The sequence below is a fragment of the Rattus rattus genome, chromosome 4 (genome assembly GCF_011064425.1).
Source record: "Rattus rattus isolate New Zealand chromosome 4, Rrattus_CSIRO_v1, whole genome shotgun sequence".
In the NCBI taxonomy this organism is placed as follows: Eukaryota; Metazoa; Chordata; class Mammalia; order Rodentia; family Muridae; genus Rattus; species Rattus rattus.
The window spans coordinates 95,380,984-95,407,938 of NC_046157.1; the positions used below are offsets into that span (position 1 = coordinate 95,380,984).

At 36.1% G+C, this 26,955-nt stretch overlaps 1 protein-coding gene across 1 annotated transcript in view; it reads left to right on the plus strand.

The window, feature by feature from the left end:
* Positions 1-741: 741 nt before the first annotated feature.
* Positions 742-26,955, plus strand: part of LOC116898093 (cysteine-rich secretory protein 1) — a 37,451-nt gene continuing 11,237 nt past the window's right edge. The window contains exons 1-3 of the mRNA XM_032899479.1: positions 742-817; positions 19,140-19,170; positions 22,420-22,499. Coding sequence (XP_032755370.1) covers positions 22,422-22,499 — 78 coding nt within the window. The 5' untranslated portion in view covers positions 742-817; positions 19,140-19,170; positions 22,420-22,421. The remainder of the gene's footprint in view (positions 818-19,139; positions 19,171-22,419; positions 22,500-26,955) is intronic.

Here is a 26,955-nt window from a genome sequence, read left to right on the forward strand (position 1 = left end):
CTTGTATATCATCTTTTAATTATTTAATCTTTGTTTCCTTATCCTAGCAATTCCTGCGCCTCATGTCCAAAATTGACCTCTTGATAAACATTAATTCACTAGTCCACCATTCTTTTCCATTAAACCTTATTCTCCTAATTTGTTTTAGATAACATACAAGCTTTCCTACTGTAAGATTAACCCACTTATTATTTGCTTGTTTTTTATGCATTCCTCCTTTTTTTCCTATCCATGCCTTGTCTTCTTGAAACTACTTCAACTCTCTATCCTTCGTGTCCCCAAGTTCACCCTGGATAATTAATACAGCAGACATTGAACTGGAGGGTACACTTGTTTCCTCATATAATTCCAAGTTTGGCCAAGTCATGTAATGAATGATTTCTACAAAGGATCTTGTAGGTTTTTATGGTCTCTGTGGTTATGTTGTCTAGATCCTAAGTTGAAGGCCTGTTCCTTGTTCTGCACAGCCCCATGATTGCCTCCAATCATCATTTCTGAGAAAAATATCGGTTCAGTTTATTGTGGGAATGATAATCTATGAATAAAAGGGGGAGTATATGCCCCAGAAAAAGAGACTAAAAGTAAAACAGAAGAGAGAGCAGATAAGCTTCAGGGCAATAGCAATCATCAGCCCATGTGAAGGTCAATGACCTAGGGATGCTCCAGGGGCAGGAACTATGTCACACCACTTCTTACTCAGCCTTGTCAGATTGGCAACTGAAGGAACTGAATTGGGTAGGGACTCCTCAGGAAGACCAGCAGAGTCAACTAACCTGGACCCTTGGTAGCTCCCGGCGACTGAACCATTAAGCAAAGGGTGAGCATTGTCTAGACCTCGTCTCTAGCATAAATGAAGCCGATGTGCAGCTTGATTTTCATGGAGGTCTTCCAATAACTAGAGTGGGGACTATCCCTGAATCTGCTACTTGCCTATAGATCTCACTTCTAAAACTGGCCTGCCTTATCTGGCCTCAGTGAGAGAGGCCATGCCTAGTCCTGTAGTGACTTGATGTGCTGGAGGGTGAGGGGGGATTAGGAGACGACTTCTCAGAGGAAAAGGGAAAGGGGAAATGTGGGGAAGATCTATCTACTGGGGTACTGGGAGAAGAGAGGAGCTGACATTGAGATATAAAGCTGATAAATATATTTAAAAACAATTAATTAGTAATTAATTTAAAAGGCTCTTACTAAAAAATCTAAATAGTTTTGGTATTTGAGATGTTAAAATTCGTTGTAAATACATCCCAAATATGGCATAGTAATTGATGTCTCCCCATTGGAAACTAATACTTAAGTTTCTAAACATAGATTTGTATAGTAATACCCAGCAAATAATATTTTGATAACAGATGAATATGCAAGCTCTTTTTCCTCAACTCTAAATCCAGGAAAGAATGAAATACTCCAACAAGAGTTTTCATTTACTTCATTGGGAGATTACCACTATACTGAATAAAGATGAATTCGGTATAAATGAGCAGTTAAGATAAGACTTTTTAATGTTGCAACTCAAACTGTGGATTCATTGCACAATTGCTTTCACATATGAAGTGCCTGCACTTTTATATATGTATTCATATATAGGTAATAGTTATAATACACACAAATGACATTATTGTTAATACTATGGATAACCTATGAAGTGTAATTTTCTTACCCTCAGTGTTGATTCCTTCATTTAGAGTCCAGTCTTCTCTTTGGTCTGAAATCATCTGCACTTGGTGTTCCTTTTCGCTCCCAAGAGACAAATGCATATTGTTTCTTTTTTGATTGTCCAAAGAAGGTTAGATTCTCCCCTCATGTCATAGAAATATACTATCAAAATATGCACGAAGTACAGTACTGGATTGACCTGGATGACAAACAAAAAAGAATTTACAAGCTATGGACACTTAAAAAAATAAAATATTTTCTAAGTATAATCAATTCATACTTCAAAAACTGCGCGTTATCCCAAAATTAGACTTACTTAATAATTGGAGTGTTCAGTTCGGGTAATCATAATTTTGTAGTTTTATTTTCTTGTAAACAACTGAAACAATAGTTTCACATTCTAAAATTTTTTAAAACATTTAAGATCCATTTTAAATCTGAATTATAATATTGATTCTCATGATAGCACAATTTAAATATATTTTCTCTATATATGAAAGATATATATATATATAGATAGATAGATAGATTTTATATCTTTAAAATCTTTTGACTATTTAATAATTAACCTTTTTATTTTAATTATATTATTTTAAAAATTAACCTTGTGTAAACATGAAAATAAAAATAATTTGATTTTTAATCATCAGAGTGTATAGATTACTAATGAATGTGATAAAAGCAAATTTGTGGACTATAAATGTTAACCAGAACTTACTTACATATGTGTAATAGTTATCGTATAATTTGTTGTGTGACAATAATATATGCTTGTTTTTTTTCTGAACAGTGGTAACTTTCTTGCTATATCCTAATTAACCAAAAGAATGTTCATCAGGAAAAATGGAATAATTAACTAATGGACTATGTAACAGAGTCCATTAACATGAACCCACATGTTTACATCTGGGTTGAAACTTTCTAACAATCATGCATGAAATTATTTTTCTTCACTTTGAAGAACAGAAACACAAATCAGTAAGATATTATTTATGGCAAGAAGTAGTCTGTTAAAATATTGTGATATAAAGTAGAAATATTCTGTCCAAGGCTGGACCCCCAGTGTAGGGGAATGTTGGGGGTAGAGGAAGGGGGAGCAGTCGGGGAGGGGAACTCCTTTAGAGGACAGGAAGGGGATGGGATAGGGGGCTTCTGTCCGGGAAACTGGGAAAGAGAATATTCGAAATGTAAATAAAAAATATCCAATAAAAAATAAAGTAGAAACATGAAAATATTTTTCATAGTTTCTATAAGTGTAAAATAAAATATAATTGGATTTTTGAGTTAAATTTATGTGTAAGGAATGCTTACCTATGCAGAGTAATCTAACTTTTGGCACTTTTACATGTTTTACAAGACAAAACAGAATAGATCACACAATTTGCAAATAATATTACAGTTCTTATTTTTCTCATAGGAGATTGATACGTATTCCAAGTCTGGAGCATGAATATAGTGACAAGTTTCTCTGAGAAGGAGCATTCAAATATACAACATATGTTGACTTAGTTTGCAAGCCATTAGGTACCAAGAAAATTTGCATAGTTCAGATGGTATCTATTTCTCTCATCTCATTCCTATACACCTTCTTAGTGCTGGAGTATTGTTCCATTTCCTCCCACACAAAATGCTTATTGTCCCATTTGTCCAGTCATTTGCACTAGAATTCTTTCGTACAAAGAGCTGTGAGAGTTTACCTTATGTCTCAATGTGATTGAGCTAAAGGACATTTAGGAGATTGATAAAGTTCACAACTGTGAATTGCTGTAAGGAAGTGTCTAGAGATATAAAAAGGTGTTGCATTCTACCCTAAATGCAAGCAGCAGCATCCTATACTCTAAACCAAAGAAGGAGAAGGAGGAAACCAGTGTCGGGTATGTATGTTTCTTTCTTTTCCTGAACACCATAAAATGAGCAACTTGTGTCAACATGACAGGAAGGGGAGTGAGTGATTGAAACAGCTTCTTTGGGAAAAAAAGGGGCGGGGACTGCAATATGACTGAGCTATGTAAAGTGCTATTAGTGAACAGTAGTTCTTCTGTAAAGACGATATGCCACTAAAGAAACATAAAGTAAGCATCCCCCAAAATAGACTGAGCCACAAAATGAAGGATAACAGTTTAGGAATTGAAAGCTGAGTTAGAAGTAATTTTAATAGCATTCTCTATTGGGGTAATTCCTTTCAAAAGCCTCCTTAGTCTGAGAATCATTATGAAAACCATAGAACCATGTGGCAAGCTAGCCAGGAGTATGAAGACACTCAGAAGATTTTGAGGCCAGGAAGAGAGGAAGTGGTCATTAGAGTGCACAGATTTCTATAGTCAAAAGAAGTTTCCTTTCTTCACAAGCAACATTGGCCAAAGACATCAGTTGTGCATATAACAATGTCTGATTTCACCCAAAAGAATAGCATGAAAAAAAAACTATAATCACCGTCTGTGATCTTATGTAGGCAGGTGATCATTTTTTTTAATGGCTACAATAAAATGTTCATTTTCTGTGAGCAGTGGAATAAATAACAAAATTCTAAGGCATGATTCTAAGTGATGTTCTTCTCACCACAACTACAAGTATTTCAGAAATATATTTTGTGTTAATTTATTTCATCCTTAAGCTTGATACTGACAACCAAGGAGACTTCTTGAAAGTTGGTTAAATATTAATTTCAAAGATAAAAGGACTGGCACCAAATGAGTCAGGTGACATCTGTATATATGTGAGTTATTAGAGAAACACATTCACATGTCAAACAGATACTTGAGCCAGCTGTAGCAATATTCAGACAAATAAGTTAAAGGTTTCCTTAATACATGAACAAATGCAGGAAGTAAAGGTCGAAGATAATAAAAGTGAGTGCCAAATCAGTCTCTGGTTGACCTTTATGAGAAGAGGTAGACACAGGCACAAGGAGATTAGTGAAGATTCAGCAGAGATTTATATCTTTTTGTTATCCTGCAATGTTGTGTCATTTGGAACCAAGCCCAGGGAAGAGCAATCTGCCAATTTGTATGAAACTCAGCTTTTGTGTTGGGGATGGAAAGCCTGGGGTTTAGTGGTTTCTGGTGTGTTGCTCTAAGTTCCTTGTACTGGGATAAAATAATAAACAGTATAAAAATAGTTCTCTTCCTTCTGACTCATCTTCTTACTAACCAAAAACTGTCATTGTAATGTCAGTGGGGTCATATCATTACCTTCCTGTGTTTGAATTTATCTTTACCCTCCTGTGGATGAGAATTAAGTTCATCTCCAATCTGTCATGAAAACTACAGCGTTCAACATGAAACACATACTTCATTAATTTTATCTAAACATTCGTAACCAAGTATTTTTCATCAATATATCAATCAAAATAACTGACACATATTAAATAGAATGGCTGTCATTCACTTGTAATTCCAGTTCTGGGAGATCTGATGCCCTCCTCTGGCCATTGTGAGATTCTGCATGCTCCCGGTGTGCATAAATTTATTGTGGCACACATATATTATAAACGAATCTTTTAAATGTCACTGAGTTAGAGACGTCGGTAAAATAAAATATAAACATAGGTTAAATATTCATATCTTCCTTTAGGAGTTGGATAAGATCCCAGTGGGGAGAAGGGCTATCAAGTTAGCTTGAGTGAGTGAGAATTTAGGGGAAAGGAAAATGGGGTAAGCACGTTGATTTCTAATTAGGTACAAAAATACAGGGGTTTGACAGAAGAGAATGAAAGGTATGGATGAATGAAAGTGTGGATGAATCCAGAGCCAGGCCACAAAGAAGTTTCTTTCTCTAAATGGTAATTTGGAGCCTCAGGACATGAGAGACCATGAGATGCCTAAGCTATAACATTATATTTACAAGGTAAGGCTTACACAACATGCACAGTAAATATGTCAGAGAAGGGAGAAAGACTTAAAACGTCAAATGACTATCATGCTGACTGTGAGCTTTTATTGCTACGCAACTTGAAAGATGAACCCATAATATCTTAACCACATTCTTGCAGTGGACCTGGGCTTGATTTCTAACACTGACATGAAAGTTCACAACCATCTCCAAATACAGTCCCAGAAGATCTGAAACCCATGTCCAGCCTCCGAGTTTGTTGCATACATATAATACACAGGCACACATCCAGGCAAACACTCAAATGCATAGAAATAAATCTTAATTATTGACAGAAGAATTTCAGCATAGTGACACCAATGTGCCATTGCGAATGGGGAAATTCCAGACCCACTCCTAGATGAAGAGCTACAGGCAATCAGCGAGGATGAGAGACGGAAAAGTCACTCTTCTCTAGGGATGTGCCCTCTGATAGGTTATCAAACCTCAAGTGGTCAGTACTAAAAACACATACATATAGTAATATTGAGTAGATCCAGAAGGTTTTGTGTCTGAGTGTGTAGCAGTAGTAATTAGAAAGGAAGAGGTTATGAATTTGACATGGAGTTGTGGAAGAGGAAACTGTCAGAGGCTGGGATGGGGAAAGAAGTGTTAGCCTGTGCTTTTACTATTTGGAAAATTGAGGTCCTTGAGGTTGAGAGATATTAATGAGCAACGATTGTTAATTTCTGTTGATGGTGGTGGTGGTGATGTGTGTGTGTGTGTTCGCATGCATACGTACATGCAGGTCTCTTATATTGTTGTTGCTTGTGTGGAATTATTTATTTCCTATGTTTTCTTGTGTGTAGCAAACCTTGTTGGGTTGGAGATTTTCTTCAAGCATTTGTAGGGCTGGATTTGTGGATAGATATTTAAGATTAGATTTTATTGGAATATCTTATTTTATCTGCCTGTGGTGATTGAGAGCTTTTCACAAAACAGTAGACTTGGTTGGCTTCTGTGGTTTCTTAGAGGCTGTAAAACATCTGTCCAGGCTCTTGCAGGTTTTAGAGTCTGTTGAAAATTCAGGTGTTATTCGGAAAAATCTACATTTGTATGTTTCTTGGACTTTTTTCTTGCGGCTTTCAATATTCTGTCTTTGTTTTGGAGATTTAGTGTTTTATTATGTTGTGGATGGATTTTTTTTCTGGTTCAATCTGGTTGGTGTTCTGTGAACTTTTTGTATGTTTATATACATCACTCTCTTTAGGTGAGGGAAAATTTCTTCTATGATTTTGTTAAGAATATTTGTTTGGCCTTGGAGCTGGTATTCTTTATCTTCTTCTATTTCTATTCTGAGGATAAGTCTTTTCATAGTTTCACAGACTTCCTGAATGTTTTGTGTAAAGAAGTTTTTTTGACTTAACATTTTCTTTGACTGATATTGATGCATCATTTTCTTCTATATCATTATACCTGAGATTCTCTCTTCTTTCTATCCTTCCTGATGCTTGTGGACTGTGTTGCTTTTTTTTTTTTTTTTTTTTTTTTTTTTTTTTTTTTTTTTTTTTTAGGTTTTTCATCTCCAGGATTCTATCAGATTGTTTTTCTTTATGGGTTCAATTTCCGTTTTCTGATCCTGAACAGTTTTATTATTATTTTTTCACCAGTTTAATTGTATTTGAGGGGTTTATTCATTTTTTTTTTCTTTAAAGGTATCTATCATCTTTATAAGATTGGATTCAAAGTCCCTCTTTTGTGCTTCAGTTGTGTTAGAATATGAAAGGCTTGCTGAAGTAAGATAGCTTTGTTCTGAAGATGCCACGTATTTCCTGGTTCTTGTTGACTGTGTTCTTAACACAGGCCATTAGTCGTCTGTTTGTTCCTGGTGTGGCAGATATTGGGAAGGTAAGACTATTCTGGATTTTCCCAGCGCAGCAGCACCTTGGTTGAAAGCTTTGAACTGGATGTTCTCGGTGTAGCAGGCCTAGCTGTTCCTTGTGTGGCATGCCTGGTGGAGGATAGCAGAGCTGTAGCCAGAGAATGGAGCTCTGGGGGCAGCTCACAGCTGAAAGGAGAGTCATAAATGAGGTAAATGCAACAATCATGTATAAAATTATCAAAGCTGTTCTATTTAAAATCTTAAGTAAAACATCAGAATACAAAAAGATTTGTTCTCAGTCAATATATTCCAAATATTGCATACCTAGTACATCATAAACAGTAGTGATTAGAATGTTTGGTTCATTCTAATTAAACTCTGTCTAGGAAGACACTACTAAACAAGACTTTGATGTAACTGTGGCTAGCTGAAGAAAATCCATGATGGTCTTGCAAACAGTGCCTAGGCCTTTGCGCAGAAGGAGAAGGCAATGCAAAGAGTTATTGACAGCAAAATTGGTTGACTGCTGGTATCCAAAATATTGATACCACTACTAAGCAATATAATGATAAATATAAGTGATAAACATCAGAGACAAGACAGGAAACAAGGTTTTACTCATAGCAAACATGAAACAGTTATTTTAGTATTCTTTTGGCAACATTAGAATGTAGGAACAATGTAAAGAAGGCCACCACAAACTTTCTTGTTGCAGCCCAACAATGGATCCCATCCCAGGATTCTACTTTGTATGACTAGGAATTCATGGAACTTAAGATCGATAAATTAAGTATGAACAGTAAAGATCTTTATGCATAATAGAGTATGAACAAAGAACTCATTCAAAATTCTTTATTATTTTAGTATTAGCAATGAGTCACGATATGATAAAATATTCCTTAGGAAAATTTTCTTGAAATAATGATGTTACTAATGTAATTAATAGAATAATTGCTGTTTTAAGCACTAAGTATAATTCATTCATAGTACATCTCGGATATCCAAATTATAATAGTTGATCCCCAATGAGGTTATTTTAAAATTTGAATTTTATTAATTCTTTGAGATTTTCCTATATATTATTTTGGTATTTATCCATCTCTCTAATCTTCTCCCATGTTACATCCATGTTTTATCCACCCAACTCAGTGTCTATTTAAACCCAAGTCCTATTAATGTTGCTTACCAGAAGCCATATCTTTTTGAACTGTTTTGCTCTCACATCGAATTTCAAACAGATAATTCCCAGTATTGGGAAATCGATGTGTAATCTATTTTAAGCCCTATTCATGTTTTCTGAATATTGCTGAAATCCCATCACAGAACATGGTTTCAATTATATTAGGCATAGGGAATTGTTAAAGCTTAAGATGCTTGGTAATCATAAGCTCTAAGTGTGTGTTAAGAGAAACACACACTCTGTAACAACAACCATAGATATGAAAATCACTGATGGAAGATGTGAAGATTTGTATTATGCTCTTCAGTTATCATTTGCCTTTTCCTGTACAGAAGTAGTTTCTCTTACTGATCATCTTTAGTATCTCCATTTTGCTAATACATTTTTTCAACTAAGGTAAGAACTGTTTGGTATAAGGATTTATCTTGATGTTAGCCTTTCTCTATGAAATAAAGTACAATTTCTTATATAGAGGTAGAGAAATTCTGTAATTGTGTGTCCATCACACTAATAGTAACAATTATACAACTGTATATTATTGTATATTCTGATAACAGTAAAATAACAATAAATAAAATAGTATTTGAAAATATAGTGTGTATTAACAGTTTTTATATAGTTATATCATTAAAGATTTTCAGAAAATTCCAGATTCATAGGTTAAAACAGAACTGAAAGGCAAAGTCACTAAGGAGGTCACTAAGAAATTCACTAAGAAATATAGCTCAACAACTGAGTCTGAACTGTAGCCTAAGAAATAATTGTTGGGGGAAAGAATTAAAAGAAAGTAAGGACAAAGCCAAAACAAAGCAAAAATTCTTAGTGTTGAGTGAGATCTATTTATTCCTTACTTAAGGAATCAACTTGTATTTTCATAATTATTTTCAAGAAGCTCCTCATCTTAAGCATCTCTTTAATATAAAATAAATTATATGGAGATATTTGCACATGTCATGCATAATATTAAGACATAATTATTTTAAATATGCTTAAAACAGTCAGCAGTTGTTTAACATTTCCTAACTGTCAACATGGATGCAGGAATTCCAGGCGGTCCAACCCATTGATGAAAAGCTATAGGCAATTAATGACTGCTGAGAGGTATAACAAGTCTCCTGTAAGAAGCTCCCAGATAATTTCTCAACTCCCAACCACTCAACACACACACACACACACACACACACACACACACACACACACACACACACACACACATATATATATAATTAAATGAATTCTCTAGGTTTTAATTTTATGTTTGTATATAACAATATTAAGGAATAAGAGGACATGAATTTTGGAAGGCATAATAAGGTACGGGAGGGGGCTAAAGAAAGGAGGGAAGAATTGATTAAAATAATAATATATAAAATTCTCAAATAAAAATAAAACTTTAAAATAAAAGATTCAGAAACTTTCCAAATATTAATCCATTTTATTGGATTTTTTAATTTAAATTTCAAATGTTATCACCTTTCCTGCTTTCCTGTCCATAAACACCTATTCCATCCGCCTCCCCCTTCTTGTATGAGGGTGTTCCCCCACCCAGCCACCCACCTCTTCCTGCCATTCTCTTACACTGGAGAGGGGTGTGTGTGGGGGTTCCGTGTTTTGGCGGAACAAAGGGCTTCTCCTCCCACTGATGCCAAATTGCAAAGCCATCCTCTGCTAAATATGCAGCTGGAGTCATGGGTCTGTCCATGTGAACTCTATGGATGGTGGTTTAGACACTGGGAGCTCTCGTTGGCTGGTGTTGTTCTTATGGGGTTGCAAATCTCTTCAGCTCCTTCAATCTTTTCTCTAACTCTTCCAATGGGGACCCTGTTCTCAGTTCAATGGTTTGCTACTAGCATTCGCCTCTGTAATTGTCATGCTCTGGCTAAGCCTCTCAAGAGACAGCTATATCAGATTCTGTCAGAATGCACTTATGGGTATCAGCAATCTTGTCTAGTTTTGGTGATTGTATATATATGGGCTGGATCCCCATGGGGGCAAGCTCAGACTGTCCACTCCTTCAGTCTCTGCTCCAAACTTTGTCTCTCTATCCCCTCCTATGAATATTTTTGGTCCCCCTTTTAAGGACGACTGAAGTATCCATACTTTGGTAGTTCTTCTCCTCGAGCTTCATGTGGTCTGTGGACTGTATCTTGGATAATTCAAGCTTTTGGGCTGATATCCATTTATTACTGAGTGCATACCATGTGGGTTTTATTTGTTTGTTATTGGGTTACCTCACTCAGGATGATATTTTCTAGTTCCATTCATCTGCCTATGAATTTCATGATGTCATTGTTTCTGATAGCTGAGTGGTACTCCATTGTGTAGATGTACCACATTTTGGGTGTCCATTCCTCTGTTGAAGGGCATCAACAGAGGTTCTTTCTAAGTTGTGGCTATTATAAATAAGGCTGCTATGAACATAATGGAGCATGTGTCTTTGTTGTATGTTGGAGCATCCTTTGGGTATATGCTCAGGAGTGGTATAGCTGGGTCCTCAGGTAGTACTAAGTCCAATTTTCTGAGGAACCTCCAGACTGATTTCCAGAGTGGTTGTACCAGTCTGCAATCCCACCAACAATGGAGGAGTGTTCCTCTTTCTCCACATCCTCGCCAGCATCTGTTGTCATCTGAGTTTTTCATCTTAGTCATTCTGACTGGTGTGAGGTGGAATCTAAGGGTTTTTTGATTTGTATTTCCCTGATGACTAAGGATGTTAAACATTTCTTTAAGTACTTCTTAGTCGTTTGATAGGCTTCAACTAAGAATTCTTTGTTTAGCTCTGTACCCCATTTTTAATAGGGTTATTTGACTCTGTGAATTATAATTTCTTGAGATCTTTTTACTTGTTGGATATTATCCCTCTATCGGATGTAGGATTGGTAAAGATCTTTCCCCAATGTGTTGGTTGCAGTTTTGTCCTAATGGCAGTGCCATTTGCCTTACAAAAGCTTTGCAGTTTTATGAGTGTTATGAGATCCCATTTATCAGTTCTTGATCTTAGAGCATAAGCGATTGTTTTGTTCAGGAAATTTTCCCCACTGCCCATGTATTTGAGGCTGTTCCCCAATTATTCTTATATTAGTTTGAGTGTATCTGGTTTTATGTGGAAATCCTTGAACCACATGGACTTAAGCTTTGTACAGGGCAATAGAAATGGGGCGATTTGCATTTTTCTACATGCTGTCCTCCAGTTGAACCAGCACCATTTGTTAAAAATGCTGTCTTTTTTCCACTGGATGGTTTTAGCTCCCATGTCAAAGTTCAAGTGACCATAGATTTCCTTTCTGGTTCTTCAATTCTATTCCATTGATCTTACTGCCCTTCTCAGTACCAAATACCATACTTTTTGTTTTGTTTTGTTTTGTTTTTTAATCACTATTGCTCTGTAATACTGCTTGAGGTTAGGGATGGTGATTCCGCCAGAAGTCCTTTTATTATTGAGGATAGTTTTCGCTATCTTTGGTATTTAGTTATTTCAGATGATTTTGCAATTTGCTCTTTCTAACTGTATAAAGAATTCAGTTCGAACTTTGATGGGAATTGCGTTAACTCTGTCGATTGCTTTTGGCAAATTGGCCATTTTTACTATATTAATTTGCCAATCTATGAGCATGGGAGTTCTTTCTATCTTCTGGGAGCTTCAATTTTTTTCTTCAGAGACTTGAAGTTCTTGTTATACAGATCATTAAGTTGCTTGGTTAGAGTAACACCTTGGTATTTTATGTTATTTGGGAGTATTGTGAAGGGTGTCATTTCACTAATTTCTTTCTCACCCTATTTGTCCTTTGAGTAGAGGAAGCTACTGATTTGTTTGAGTTAATTTTATATCCAGCCACTTTGCTGAAGTTTATCAGGCTTAGTAGTTCTCTGGTGGAACTTTTGGCATCACTTAAGTACACCATCATATCATCTGCAAATAGTAATATTTTCAATTTTTCCTATCTAATTCGTATCCCTTTGACCTACTTTGGTCTGATTGCTCTGGCTAGGACTTCGAGTACTGAACTGAACAAGTAGGTAGAGAGTGGTCAGCCTTGTCTATTCCCTGATTTTAGTGAGATTGCTTCAAATTTCTATTTAGTTTGATGTCGAATAGTGGTTTCTTGTATATTACTTTTATTATGTTTAGGTATGGATCTTGAATTCCTTCTCTTTCCAAGAGTTTTAACATGAACTCCAGTGTTGAATTTTGTTAAATGCTTTCTCAGCATCTAATGAAATGTTCATACTGTTTTTTTTCTTTGAGTTTGTTTACATAGTGGATTATCTTGATGGATTTCTGTATATTGAACCATCCCTGCATACCTGGGATGAAACCTATTTGATCATGATGGATGATCATTTTGATGTGTTCTTGGATTCAGTTTGCAAGAATTTTATTGAATATTTGTGCATCAATATTCATAAGAGAAATTGGTTTGAAGTTCTCTTTGTTTATTGGGTCTTTGTGTGGTTTAGGTATAAGAGTAATGGTGGCTTCATAGAAGGAACTTGGTAGTGTTCTATTTTGAACAGTACTAGTATGAGGTCTTCTATGAAGGTCTGATAGAATTCTGCACCAAATGCATCTGGTCCTGGGATTTTACTGGTTCGAGACTTTTAATAACTGCTTCTATTTCTTTAGAAGGTATGGGACTGTTTAGATGGTTTATCTGATCATGATCTAACTTTGGTCCCTGGTATCCGTCTAGAAAATTGTGTACTTCATCTAGATTTTCCAGGTTTTGAACATGGGGTTTTGTATTAGAATCTGATGATTTTTTTAATTTCTTCAGATTGTTTTAATGTCTCCCTTTTCAGTTCTGATTTTATTAATTTCAATACTCTCTCTCTGTGCCCTCTTGTTAGTCTGGCTAAGGGTTTATCTATCTTGTTGATTTTTCTCAAAGAACCAGCTCCTGGTTTTTTTTGTTTCTGTGTATAATTATTTTTGTTTTACTTGGTTGATATCAGCCCTGAGCTTGATTATTCCCTGCCTTCTACTCCTCTTGGGTGCATTTGCTTCTTTTTGTTCTAGAGAATTTAGCTGTGCTGTCAAGCTTCTAATTTATGCTCTCTCCAATTTCTTTTTTGGAGGCACTCAGTGCTATGTGTTTTCCATTTTTTCCTAATGACAGTGTCCTTTGCCTTTCAGAAGCTTTGCAATTTTATGAAGTCCCATTTGCTGATTCATGATCTTAGAGCATCAGCCATTGGTGTTCTGTTCAGGAAATTTTCTGCAGTGTCCATTGTTCAAGGCTCTTCCCATCCTTTTCTTCTATTAGTTGAATGTATCTAGTTTTATGTGGAGGCCCTTTATCCACTTGGCATTGAGCTTTGTACAGGGCATTAAGGATGGGTCGATTTCAGCAGGTGCTGAAGAGGATGTGGAGAAAGTGGAACACTCCTCCATTGTTGGTGGGATTGCAGACTGGTACAACCATTCTGGAAGTCAGTCTGGAGGTTCCTCAGAAAATTGTACATTGGTCTACCTGAGGACCCAGCTATACCTCTCTTGGGCATATACCCAAAAGATGGTCCAATGTACAACAAAGACACATGCTCCATTATGTTCATAGCAGCCTTATTTATAATAGCCACAACTTGGAAAGAACCTCTGTTGATGCCCTTCAACAGAGGAATGGACACCCAAAATGTGATACATCTACACAATGGAGTACCACTCAGCTATCAGAAACAATGACATCATGAAATTCATAGGCAAATGGATGGAACTGGAAAATATCATCCTGAGTGAGGTAACCCAATCACAGAAAAACACAAATGGTATGCACTCATTGATAAGTGGCTATTAGCCCAAATGCTCGAATTACGCTAGATGCACAGAACACATGAAACTCAAGAAGGATGACCAAAATGCAAATGCTTTACCCCTTCTTTAAAAGAGGAATAAGAATACCCTTGGGAAGGGATAGGGAGGCAAAGTTTAGAACTGAGACTGAAGGAACGCCCATTCAGAGCCTGCCCCATATGTGGCCCATACATATACAGCCACTAGCTAAGATGAATGAAGCAAAGAAGTGCAGGCTGACAGGAACTGGATGTAGATCTCTCCTGAGAGACACAGCCAGAATATGACAAATACATCGGCAAATGCCAGCAGCAAACCACTGAACTGAGAACGGGACCCCGTTGAAGGATTTAGAGAAAGGACTGAAAGAGCTTAAAGGGGCTTGAGACCCCATATGAACAACAATGCCAACCAACCAGAGCTTCCAGAGACTAAGCCACTACCCAAAGACTATACATGGGCTGACACTGGACTCCAACTGCATAGGTAGCAATGAATAGTCTACAGTGGAAGGGGAAGCTCTTGGTCCTGCCAAGATTGAACCCCTAGTGAATTTGATTGTTGGGAGGAGGGTGGTAATGGGGGAGGGATGGGAGGGAACACCTATATAGAAGGGGAAGGGTGGGTTTAGGGGATGTTGGCCTGAAACAGGAAAGGGAATAACAATTGAAATATAAATAAGAAATACCCAATTTAATAAAGATGGAGAAAAAAAAGAATGGGTCCATTTACATTCTTCTACATGTTGACCTCCAGTTGAACTAGCACCATTTGTTGCAAATGCTATCTTTTTCTACTGGATTGTTTCAGCTTCTTTGTCAAAGATCAAATGACCATATGTGTGTGGGTTCATTTCTGGGTCTTCAATTCTATTCCATTGATATACCTGCTTTATTCTGTACCAATATTATACAGTTTTTATCACTATTGCTCTGTAATACACCTTGTGGTCTGGGATGGTGATTCTTCCAGAAGTTCTTTTATTGTTGAGGATAGTTTTCACTATCCTGCATTTTTTTTTACTCCAAATGAATTTGCAAATTGCTATTTCTAACTCTATGAAAAATTGAGTTGGAATTTTGATGGGGATTCCATTTAATCTATAGATTGCTTTTGACTAGATACGCAATTTTGTAATATTAATTTCTCAATCCATGAGCAATGGAGATCATTTTCTTTTAACACTATTATTTTGAGTATCTATAGTTATGTGAAATGAAAATATCTAACCAGATATACACAGTATTTTATCAAATGCTTAACTGACAGATTTAACACTCATTACACATGTATGCAATGCTATTGAGAAAAACAATGATTTCAATTTGTGAAAACCAACCACTTAGGAGTTATGCTGATGCTGCCAGTTCCAAAGATAATGGCAAATATAACAAAAGTAGGTTCAACTGTTGAGAAAATCAAGAACATCAACTGAAAACACATGTTATTAATTATTACTAACACTTACTAGTAAATTGAAAGGTTCTTATCTTGTAGTGTTGGTGGCCAGCCCTGATACTTCTTTTGTGGTTCCTTGTGAGGTAGTGTAGGGGGAAGAGCATCTGCAAGGGCAAGAATGGATCTTGTGAGATATTTAGGGTTGATGTTTAATATTTAAACTTTTACCTCTCTTAAGTCTTAGTCAATTTGCTGTTGTAGCTGACTTGCCTGAGTTCCTCTAAGGCCAGAAGCAACAGTGCCTGGAGTTTAGCACTTAAAATAGCAGGGAATTAAATAAAGTACCCTTTTGTGTATTTCCAAAGGAGTTGTGGGGTTCTAACTTTGAGCCAGCTAGTTGAAGTCTCAGAAATAAAGCAGGGATACTTTGAAAAAAGTGATTTTAATCTTTATTTCTAAAATCAGTCTAAAATGTTTTCTATGAAATTTTTATAAGAAAGTTCTTTGAAAAGGTCAAATATTCTGACCTAGAATTGTTTCTGTCTAAATGAACTGCGCGGACAAAAATGGAGAGGAGACTAAGGGACATGCGTTCCAGTGACCGGCCCAACTTCGGATCAATCTGTAGTGGAGGCTCCAAGGTCTGGCACTATTAATGATGCTGTTATGTGCTTACAGATAGCAGCCTAGCATGGCTGCCCTCACAGAGGTCTAACAAGCAGCTGACTGAGACAGATACTTACACACAACTATTGGACTATAGTCAGGGTACCTTGTGGTTTAATTAGGGAAATGCTGGAAGGAGAGTAACCCCATAGGAAGACCAGTCTCAACTAACCATAACCCCTGAGATCTCTCAGACACTGAACAACTTACATGAGCTGGTCCAAGGCTCTTTCCACCACCTGGATACATATACAGCAGAGGACAACCTGATCTGTCTTAGTGAGAGAACACTTGTCTAACCCTGGAGAGATTTGAGGCTCCAGGGAGTGGAGAGGTCTGATGGGGGTGAGGTGGCGGTGAATATTCTTAGAGGGTAAAATAAGATTGCAATGAAGAATTGTGGGAGGGTGACCGTGGAGGGGGGCAATGGCTGGACTGTAAAAAAATAAAAGTAATAATAAAAAGAAAAACGTAAAAAAATCTACATAAAGCACTATCAGAACTTAATATCATAGTTTTGTATGACACAAGATTGTAATTTAGAAAAGGATTCTCTCTAAAATGTTTTTCTTTAGTTCTGTTGAAAAAGTTCTCCCTGCTTGCTTCTCCTAATCTTCGTGTTGCCAAGATATAAACTGGAGAACAGTTGAGATACAGAGGAAAAAACGATGGTTTATTTTGGACCATGGTTGAAGAAGCAGAAAAGTCAATATCCTGATGCCTGATGGCATCTTACTGTAGAACCCCAATAAATGTTGAAGAGAGATTCCAAAGGAAATGAGAGCATGCATTGGCTTTTTCACCACACTGGCAGTTAATGATCCAGTGTTAAGACAAACAAAAGGAAATCATTGTTGCTTTTCAAAGGCCCCCATAACTCTTACATAGTTACACATATCGGTGAAAATGGATAAGTTATGTATAAGACAAATGTCTGAATTATTCAAAATTACCTTTACAAAATGTTTTTCTATAAACTGAAAATGCCACTGTAGAATAGATTCTATTTCTGCATCTAAAAGAAATGATATTGTAGAAAGAAGGACTCTGAGAGGACTCTGTTCTCTAATGTTGTATGTGTTGGCTAACAGTGTTTACTTATATCTGGCCCTGATCAAGATTTCCTTGGATCAATAAGTGCCAACAGTCTCAGCATCCTGAGGAAGATTTATCTACCCACTGACATTTAATGTGACTTATTATAGGTGAAAGTGTTTTTCCTAATCATAGATGATAAAAAGTATAACATGATTTAATCATTCAGGCATGTGTTTCTAAGTGAACATATTAGCTATGCTTATATGATTTTATCAAATACCCAGAAACATTGAGTTTACCTATCCAGAAAATGGCATTTGTTTTCTTCAGTGACCTTAACATTATTCCTGATAGTCTTAAAACTAGCACAAAAGGGAACTTAAAGCTAAAATAGCTAAAGTAAAATATTAACAAACAAGTTACAAAATGGTCAAAATTATGTGTTTTGTTTACATGAAATAGTTAAACACAATCATCTGAGTACTAAAAAGTATAAAAGAGAAATATTATGTGCACTATGGTTATCTTTACAGATTTCCAAACTTATCACAGAAAATAAGAAGGTGATTTAGTAGTATAGCACATTTAAGCTTATTTTGTATCTTGAAATACAATTAAAATATGTATTAAGTAGCTTCTGTTCTCTCATACATCTTATTCACATAGACAGGCAACTTTAAAGACATGTTATAATGTATATGACAATGTGAGTCTCTAGAAATACCTCTTAGTACTGTACTATGTACATGCTATTTGAGATGGGTAAATAATTCTCTCAGATTTATTAAAACAATTTTCTTAACATCATTGCTTAGGATATTTGCTGTCAGTATTTTATCCTGCTCCATTTTTGTGATGTAAGAAAAATCTTAGAAATCATAAAACCTTGTGCAGATCTACACACTAAATGATATCAACTTGATACATTCATTAATGTTATGTTCAATATCATTCTACCAGAAAATAAAGGCCAATACTGGTGGCTTTAAACATAACTGGAATTCTTTGTTAATATACTCTTGAAGGCATTGTTGCATTGAATTAGCAAAGGTACAAGTCACACTTGTTTTCTAAAGCATTCAACAACTTCCTAATTAGGTTTGAACACTTTAATTTCTGGGAGGAAATCTTGAATTCTCAGGAGATCCTGAAAAGTATAAGCTCATACTCATTTGCAAAGAGACAATTTTTTAAAATCATGCATGTGTGTGTATCTATTGGCTTCTGTATTGAGGTGTATTCATGTAATATTCATAGAGGCTAGAAAGTATCATATCCCTGTCAGTTACAAGCAATAATAAGGCACCATACGTAGCTGGAACAAATCAAACTCATTATTCTATGTAACAGCATGAACTACTCGTAACCCAAGTCATCTCTGCAGCCTCCTTAAAAGAAAAAGATCCTCACAGCTCTGATAAGATAAAAATTATTTGATTAAGAGTTTTCAAAGCATCTACTGACAAATATACAGGTACTTTGTATCACTAGATGAGCAGGAATGAGCTAGTAAAATTTGTTTCTAATAGTCATACACAGAGTCATCACATGATGTCAAAATGTTAGATGACCAGCAATAAAATCTGGCATGACAAATTCTGCGTCATACCTGACTAATCAAGAAGTGCTTACACAACCAGACGGTACCAAAACAGGAACTATACAGAGTACATATAGAGAGCTCGAACTCCTGTCTGATGTTACCTTTCTTCTTCCAGCAGGACAATACCTCATTCTGCTCTGAAAATAGAAGTAAGTAGCACTCCTTTATTATGAGATCAAATTCCTAATGCCAATACATTTATAACTCAGCAACGTGAAATTTTACACTTAATAATGCATGTGTGGTTGTTAACAAAATCATATTAATATTTTTATTGAGATCAATTGTTTTTATTTAACCATATAAAGCTAAATACATCATTTATGCAGCTTTTTTATTATCTTGGAAATGCTTTTATACAGAGATAATGGGAATGAAACTTTTTAATTCTAAAACCAGAAATAATGTCTACAATTTTTTCCCAAGTAGTTTTGTTAGAGGTATCTTTACTAAACCTATGATTTAAAAGTTAGGGATTTTATTTAAAGTATTTTATATACAATGATGTAAATGTTATAGAATATGGAGGAGAAGGTTCCCTTGCTAGTGATTTTAAATTGGTCAAAAGAACATTATAGCAGTGAGCATGAAAGGAATGTGCTATTGATGAACATAAGCAGAATATGTAACTTGTCCATAAAATACATTCAAGGCAAGCACAAAACAAAACATATAATTTTTGTGGTCATAGGTGAATGTATTCTGGTGGCTTGTAGATTATTTACATGTATAATTGTGTATATATCTTATATGACAAAGCATATAGAACTTTGTGTTTGGGGATGACAAAAATGTTTCTGGAGAATATTGAGGTATCATGAACTATTTAATGTCAATCAGAAATAAACTATGTGCTACTGGAGAAGATTATAATTCCAAAAAGCATTTATGGATGTTTTCTTTTATGTGTCTAAATCATGAGTTCATCCAGTTTATATCTGAACTTACAGTGCCTGCCAATCTACCTAAACTGAAGTTGGATAAAAAGCAGTTGAAGTTACAATAAGTGTAAATCCCAAAAGGTATTAGATAATGGAATGCTAATTTATGAGAGGAAGGGTGAATTGCAGAAATGAGTGTCAAAAATTTCAAGAATTGCAGATCAGGCACAGTTTAGAACTTCAGTCCTACTGTCTAGCAAATTCCATAATGATTTCTAGCAGTTTAGCAGAACTTTAGTTCTCTGTTAACTGATTTCTACCTCAGCAAAACATGACAAAGCAAGCAATGTGGACATAAGAAATTACATTGGAATTTAGGAAATATTACAGAGGATAATTGGAAGCCTGTGACTAGTTATAATCATGCTATTTTTCCTGTAATGTGCTCATCCTATGTACTTCTGCTGGGTTTTATTGACATAGTTCCATGTCTACATAACCTTTAAAGCATTTCAATCTCTGGCTTTCAGAACTGAAGGCTTTGAAACCATATACATGCTGCTGCTGCTACTTGAATTCTCGTAACACCTCATTATTAAATCTCTAATACGGAGATGGCTCATGTGTGGAGTGAAACATTGAGTCACAGTATTCCCAACTAGGTTTTTATGAGTTTGAGATGAAGCCCACAGAGTGTCATATGACAAGTGACACCAAGCACATTGTCACTATATCTATGTTAATGTGAGTCCCTAAGTTAGGACAAGGGGTGCTTTGACATATTTCATAAAAATTACTCATTTATGCATTGTATCCATCCCACATAGGACCTCACTTATTAATTGTAGAATAAGAAAAACTTTTCTTACTAGTTAGGGAAAATTGTTAAATAGTCATGTAAAAATCAAACTGTGAGTGCTGGCAAGGTGGCTCAGTAGACAATGCATCTGTTATACAAGCATTGGGGCTAGAGTTTAAATCACCACTGCCCAATGTAAAATTCAGATCGGTATTGCTGCATGCTATTTATTTCAGTGTAGGCAGAAGGCTGAGACAGAGTGTACCTGGAGCAAGTTATACAAATTGAGCAAGTCAGACCAACTAAAATGGTGAGGTCTGACCATTCTGAGCTCCATCATAGGGTGGAGAGCAATTGAGGAAGACACCCACTGTCTGCCTTTGGTCTCTACATTTGAGCATACATACATACATACATACATACATACATACATACATACATACATACTTGCATACTAGCATACATTCAAATGTGTGTGTGTGTGCGTGTGTGTGTGTGTGCACGTGTGTGTGTGTGTGTGTGTGTGTGTGTGTGTGTGTGTAGAGGGAGGATGAAGGTGTTTATAGACTACCATTAATAAGAGAATGTGTTGCAAGTTATTTAAATGGTTTCTTTCCTATTTTTGAGCATACAATTAATTTATCCTGCATTTACCATATATGTAAAATAGGATGATGAAACTCTATGATTTTGGAGTTTTAGTCTTGACCAGACATTGACAGGAAGTGTGTTAATACACTGGACACATAAGCCAAGTTAAGGACATTGGCTGAAAAATAGAGCAGAGTTATGTGTGGTAGCATACAGATATGTGTCAACACTTGAAGATTCTGAGGCAAGGTTGTGAAATTGAAGCCAGACTGGGCTACGTAGTGAAATCTTGTTTCAAAAGGAAGCGAAAGAACTTTTAGTGAACAAACAACAAACAAACATTAGATCCTCAGTAGAGAACATTCTGGTTGGTTTTATGTTAATTTGATACAGCCAGGGTTACCTGAGAGGAAGAAATACCACTTGAGAAAACATTTCCAAAAGATTATGTTGTACGCAGGCAAATTTTTAGGAAATTTTCTCAATTACTGATTGAGGAGGAAGGCTCAACCCATTTTGTTTAGTGCCACTCCTGGGCCGGTGGCCCTAAGCTCTATAAGAAAACAAGCTAAGCAAATAATTGGGAGCAAACCAGTAACATTACCCAACCAAGGTGTCTGCATCAAACTTGCCTCTAGCTTCCTTCCGTGTTTGAGATTCTACTTTGGTTTCTCTCAGACTGTGGTTTGGGATATCTAAACCATATAAATCCTTTCCAAGTTGTTTGTGATCACTCTGTTTCATCACTGCAATAATAACCAGAACTAAGTTATAAGATTTACCTAGGTTTTTACACACATCAGACCTGACATGAGAGATATGGCACATTCTCACTTCTAATCAGAAGATGTGTTCAAAAGAATACATTTATAATCGGGTAGGAAACACTTATCCAGAAAGGCCTTAGCTGCACCATCATAGTACCATGTTATGGTAAATTAGAAGCTATTGATATTCTTAGAAAGACACAGAATTGCTAGACATCTAGAACCTGAAAAGAGGACCAACATAGATTTCAGTGTCTAGGAGGAGACTCTAATTGCTCAGAGCATTCATAGATGTGTTACTCAGAACTCCATGTACTAAACATCATAATGCTAATCTTTGTTTTCTTCTTTGTCGTCTAGCCATGGCATTAATGTTAGTGCTGTTGTTCCTGGCTGCTGTATTGCCCCCATCTCTTCTTCAAGATACCTCTGATGAATGGGTAAGGCTTAGTATCTTCTCGGAACAATTTAGGCAGCTATGAAGGCTAGCCTAGTAAGCCACTAGATCACTCTTCAAAGTTTTAAAAGACCAGAGTGTGTAGTAAGTCAAAGTATTCATTGATATTTCTAAGCAATTGACATTACTTTAAAGCTGAGGCTAATGAACCTGTAGCTTTAATTACAGGTGAATATTAACCATGGTCAGTACGGTTGGTTAAATTAAAACGATTAGGTTCATGTAATATCTAAATGAACAGGCATACATTCTTTACACAAAATATATATCAAAGAAAAGCCTGGAGACAAATAATAATAATAATAATAATAATAATAATAATAATAATAATAGATTTTGTATCAAGAACAATTGTATTTTTGCTATATGATTTAAATATATATTAATTTAAAATAATTCCTTTCCTTTTAATGTGGTCCAAGAAATTAAAATACCAATGGCGATATTTGAATTATATTTGTATTTGATTTTTCAGGTCTCTGGATTTATTTCCTGCAATTTCTGTTCTAAGATTTGCTATTATTTTATTTAATCCATTTCAGTGTGCTCCCCACAGAAAATCCATGTTGTATTCCAAATGGCACAACTTCATCATATATATTTCTCTATCTCATTTTCATTGAGAGTGTGCATAAGATTATTTGTCCATTTTCAATTTTGAAAGTTTGCTAGGGTTTATACTAAAAAAGTACTTGCCTGGAATGCATAAATCCTGAATTGATCCTCAACAACACACACACACACACATCTCTCTCTCTCTCTCTCTCTACTCTCTCCCTCTCAATCTCTCTTTCCTATCTATCTCTCTCACACACATTGAGTTATACACATCTACATGAGTCAAATATTAATTATTTATAATATCTTCTTATATTTGGATAATCCTAGCGAGACTTAGTTATCTTTTTAAATGGCAGAGTATGTAGGACAACAAAGATATTCCCCATCTGGTCAGAAAGCTACTAAAAGTCAAAAGCATTGCAGATTGCTGTGGTCCTCATGTTCTCTGCCCTGGGCATTGGAGACAACTGGAATTCATCAAGAATAGGGAGTGCCAGTAACTGGATAAACCTGTTTTGGAATAGAAATTATCTGTTATTTTTTTGTTACCATAACCAAATTAGTAATCCTGACACTATTAACTAGGTGTTCACTCAAGTTGCTTGTATATTGAGTTGCTTTCGTAAAATGCTTGTGTTTTACAGCTCCTTTGAAACATCTATTCTTCCTCCCTTCTTCCCTGACTCCTGGCTTCTGTCTCTCTTCTATTGGTATCCTTTTAGAAAGTTTCAAGATACAAATAGCAGAACAATTCAGAGTCATCTTTGATGAATGATGGTTTCTTTGAGAGTTACCATGAAGAACTGATTTTCCTGTCACTCATTTCTGTTCCCCTGTCTTAATTTGTGATGTTGCAATTATTCGGTCATATTGCCTATCCAATATAAACTCTTTAACAATTTTTCTCCTCATACTTCCTTGTTTCTACTATCTCTTTAGAAAACATTACCATCGCCTGTTAAGAAAATAACAGCACACTTATTGTCTCGTGGAGTTTTTAGTTACCAAGGAAGGTAGCATAAAAAGCACAAAATAGCGCCTTTCCCAGAAACCATAATTTATGTCTTTAGAAAAGTAACAACAACCTTAAGTAGGGTTTTCAGGTTAAAATGTAATATCTAAGGAGATATTCCTTAGTGAATAAGCACATTTACTGCTCTTGCAAAGTACTGTCTCTTTGGTTTCTATTATCTACCTCAAGTGGCTTATATCCACATGTAGCTTCAACTCAAAGGGATCTGCTACCCTCTTCTGGCCTCTACTGGCAACGTACACATTTACACAAATATATTCTTAATTGAAAACAAATTATTTTAGAAAATGGGTCCATTTTCTTTTACTTTTATAGGACTTTTAAAATTTACATTTCAAATTTTATTCCCTTTCTCAGTTCATGAACATAAGCCCTCATCCCATCCCCCTTCCACTCTTCTATAAGGGTGTTTCCCCCATCCACCTTCTCCGGCTCCCCCTGATATGCTCTACACTGGGGGGTCCAACCTTGACAGGGCCAAGGGCTTCTCCTTCCATTGGTACACAACAAGGCCATCCTCTGCTACATATGCTGCTGGAGCCCATGTATAGTCTTTGCATAGTGGTTTAGTTCCTGGGAGCTCTGGTTGGTTGGCATTGTTGTTCTTTCGGGGTTGCAAGCACCTTTAGCTCTTTCAATCCTTTCTCTAATTCCTCCAACATGGGTCCCTTTCTCAGTTCAATGGTTTACTGATAGCATTCGCCTCTCTATTTGTCATGCTCCAACTGTGTCTCTCAGGAGACATCTATATCCAGCTCCTGTCACCATGCAATTCTTAGCTTCATCAATCTTCTCTAGTTTTGGTGGCTGTATATATATATGAGTGTGTGTGTGTGTGTGTGTGTGTGTGTGTGTGTGTGTGACATGTGGGGCAGGCTCTGAATGGCCATTTCTTCATACTCTGCTCCAAACTTTGTATCCATATCCCCTCTTGTGAATATTTTTTTCCTCATTTTAAGAAGGAATGAAGCATCTGTACTTTGATCATCCTTCTTCTTAAGCTTCATGAGGTGTATGGATTGTACCTTGGGTAATTTGAGTGTTTAGGCTAATATCCACTTATCAGTGAGTGCATACCATGTGTGTGTTTTTTTGTGACTGGGTTACCTCACTCAGAATGATATTTTCTAGTTCCTCCATTTGTCTATGAATGTCATGAAGTTACATTGTTTTTGATAGCTGAGTAGTACTCCATTGTGTTCAAGTACCACATTTTTCTGTATCCATTCCTCTGTTGAAGGGACTCTGGGTTCTTTCCAGCTTCCAGCTATTATAAATAAAGCTGCTATGAACATAGTGGAGCATGTATTTTTGTTGTATGTTGGAGCATCTTTTGGGTATATGCCCAGGAGTGATATAGCTGGGTCCTCAGGTAGTTCAATGTCTAATTATCTGAGGAACCTCCAGATGGATTTCCAGAGTGGGTGAACCTGTTTGCAATCCCACCAACAATGGAGGAGTTTTCCTCTTTCCCCACATTCTTGACAGCATCTGTTGTCACATGAGTTTTTGATCTTAGCCACTCTGACTGGTGTAAGGTGGAATCTCAGTGTTGTTTTGATTTGCATTTCCCTGATGACTAAGGATGTTGAACATTTCTTTAGGTGCTTCTCAGCCATTCAACATTCCTCAGGTGAGAATTCTTTGTTTAGTTCTGTACCCGATTTTTAATAGGGTTATTTGGCTCTCTGGAGTCTACCTTCTTGAGTTCCTTGTATATTTTAGATATTAGCCCTCTCTCAGATGTAGGATTGGTAAAGATCTTTTCCCAATCTGTTGGTTGCCATTTTGCCCTAATGACAGTGTCCTTTGCCTTACAGAAGCTTTGTAGTTTTATGAGGTCCCATTTGTCAATTCTTGATCTTAGAGCATAAGACATTGGTGTTTTGTTCAGGAAATTTTCTGCAGTGCCCATGTCTTCAAGAGTTTTCTCCACTTTTGCTTCTATTAGTTTGAGTGTATCTGGTTTTATGTGGAGGTCCTTCATGTAGTTGGACTTAAGCTTTGTACAGGGTGATATGAATGGGTCGATTTGCATTCTTCTATATCCTGACCTCCAGTTGAACCAGCATCATTTGTTGAAAATGCTCTTTTTTCCATTGGATGGTTTTAACTTCCATGTCAAAGATCAAGTGACCATAGGTGCATAGGTTCATTTCTAGGTTTTCAATTCTATTCTTCTGATCTACCTGCTTGTCTCTGTACCAATACCATACACTTTTTATGCCTATTGCTTTGTAATACTGCTTGAAGTCAGGGATGGTGATTCCCCCAGAAGTTCTTTTATTTTTGAGTATAGTTTTTTCTATCCTAGGTTTTTTGTTATTCCAAATGAATTTGCAAATTGCTTTAACTCTCTGAAGAATTGAGTTGGAACTTTGATAGGGATTGCATTGAATCTGTAGATTGCTTTTGGCCAAATGGCCATTTTTACTATATTAATCCTGCCAATCCCTGAGCATGAGAGATCTTTCCATCTTCTGAGATCTTCAATTTCTTTCTTCAGAGACTTATGTTCTTGGCATCCAGATCTTTCAGTTGCTTGGTTAGAGTCACACTGAGGTATTTTACATTATTTGGGACTATTGTGAACAGTGTCATTTCCTGTTTCTTAATGAATAAGGATTTTCTAGCAATGACTTAAAAACGTTCATTCTTTCTGTCTTAGAAATCACTAGCTATGAGAAATCCCTTGGCTCAAGGCATTCGTTAGTGACTTAAGAACATAAAACAACAGCTAGACATGGACATTTATCAAATAAGGGCAATACAGTGTGATTAAAGCTACGCATGCAACACCTGCAGAAACTTGAGGGCACTAAGCACTGCAGGAAAGAGAAACAAC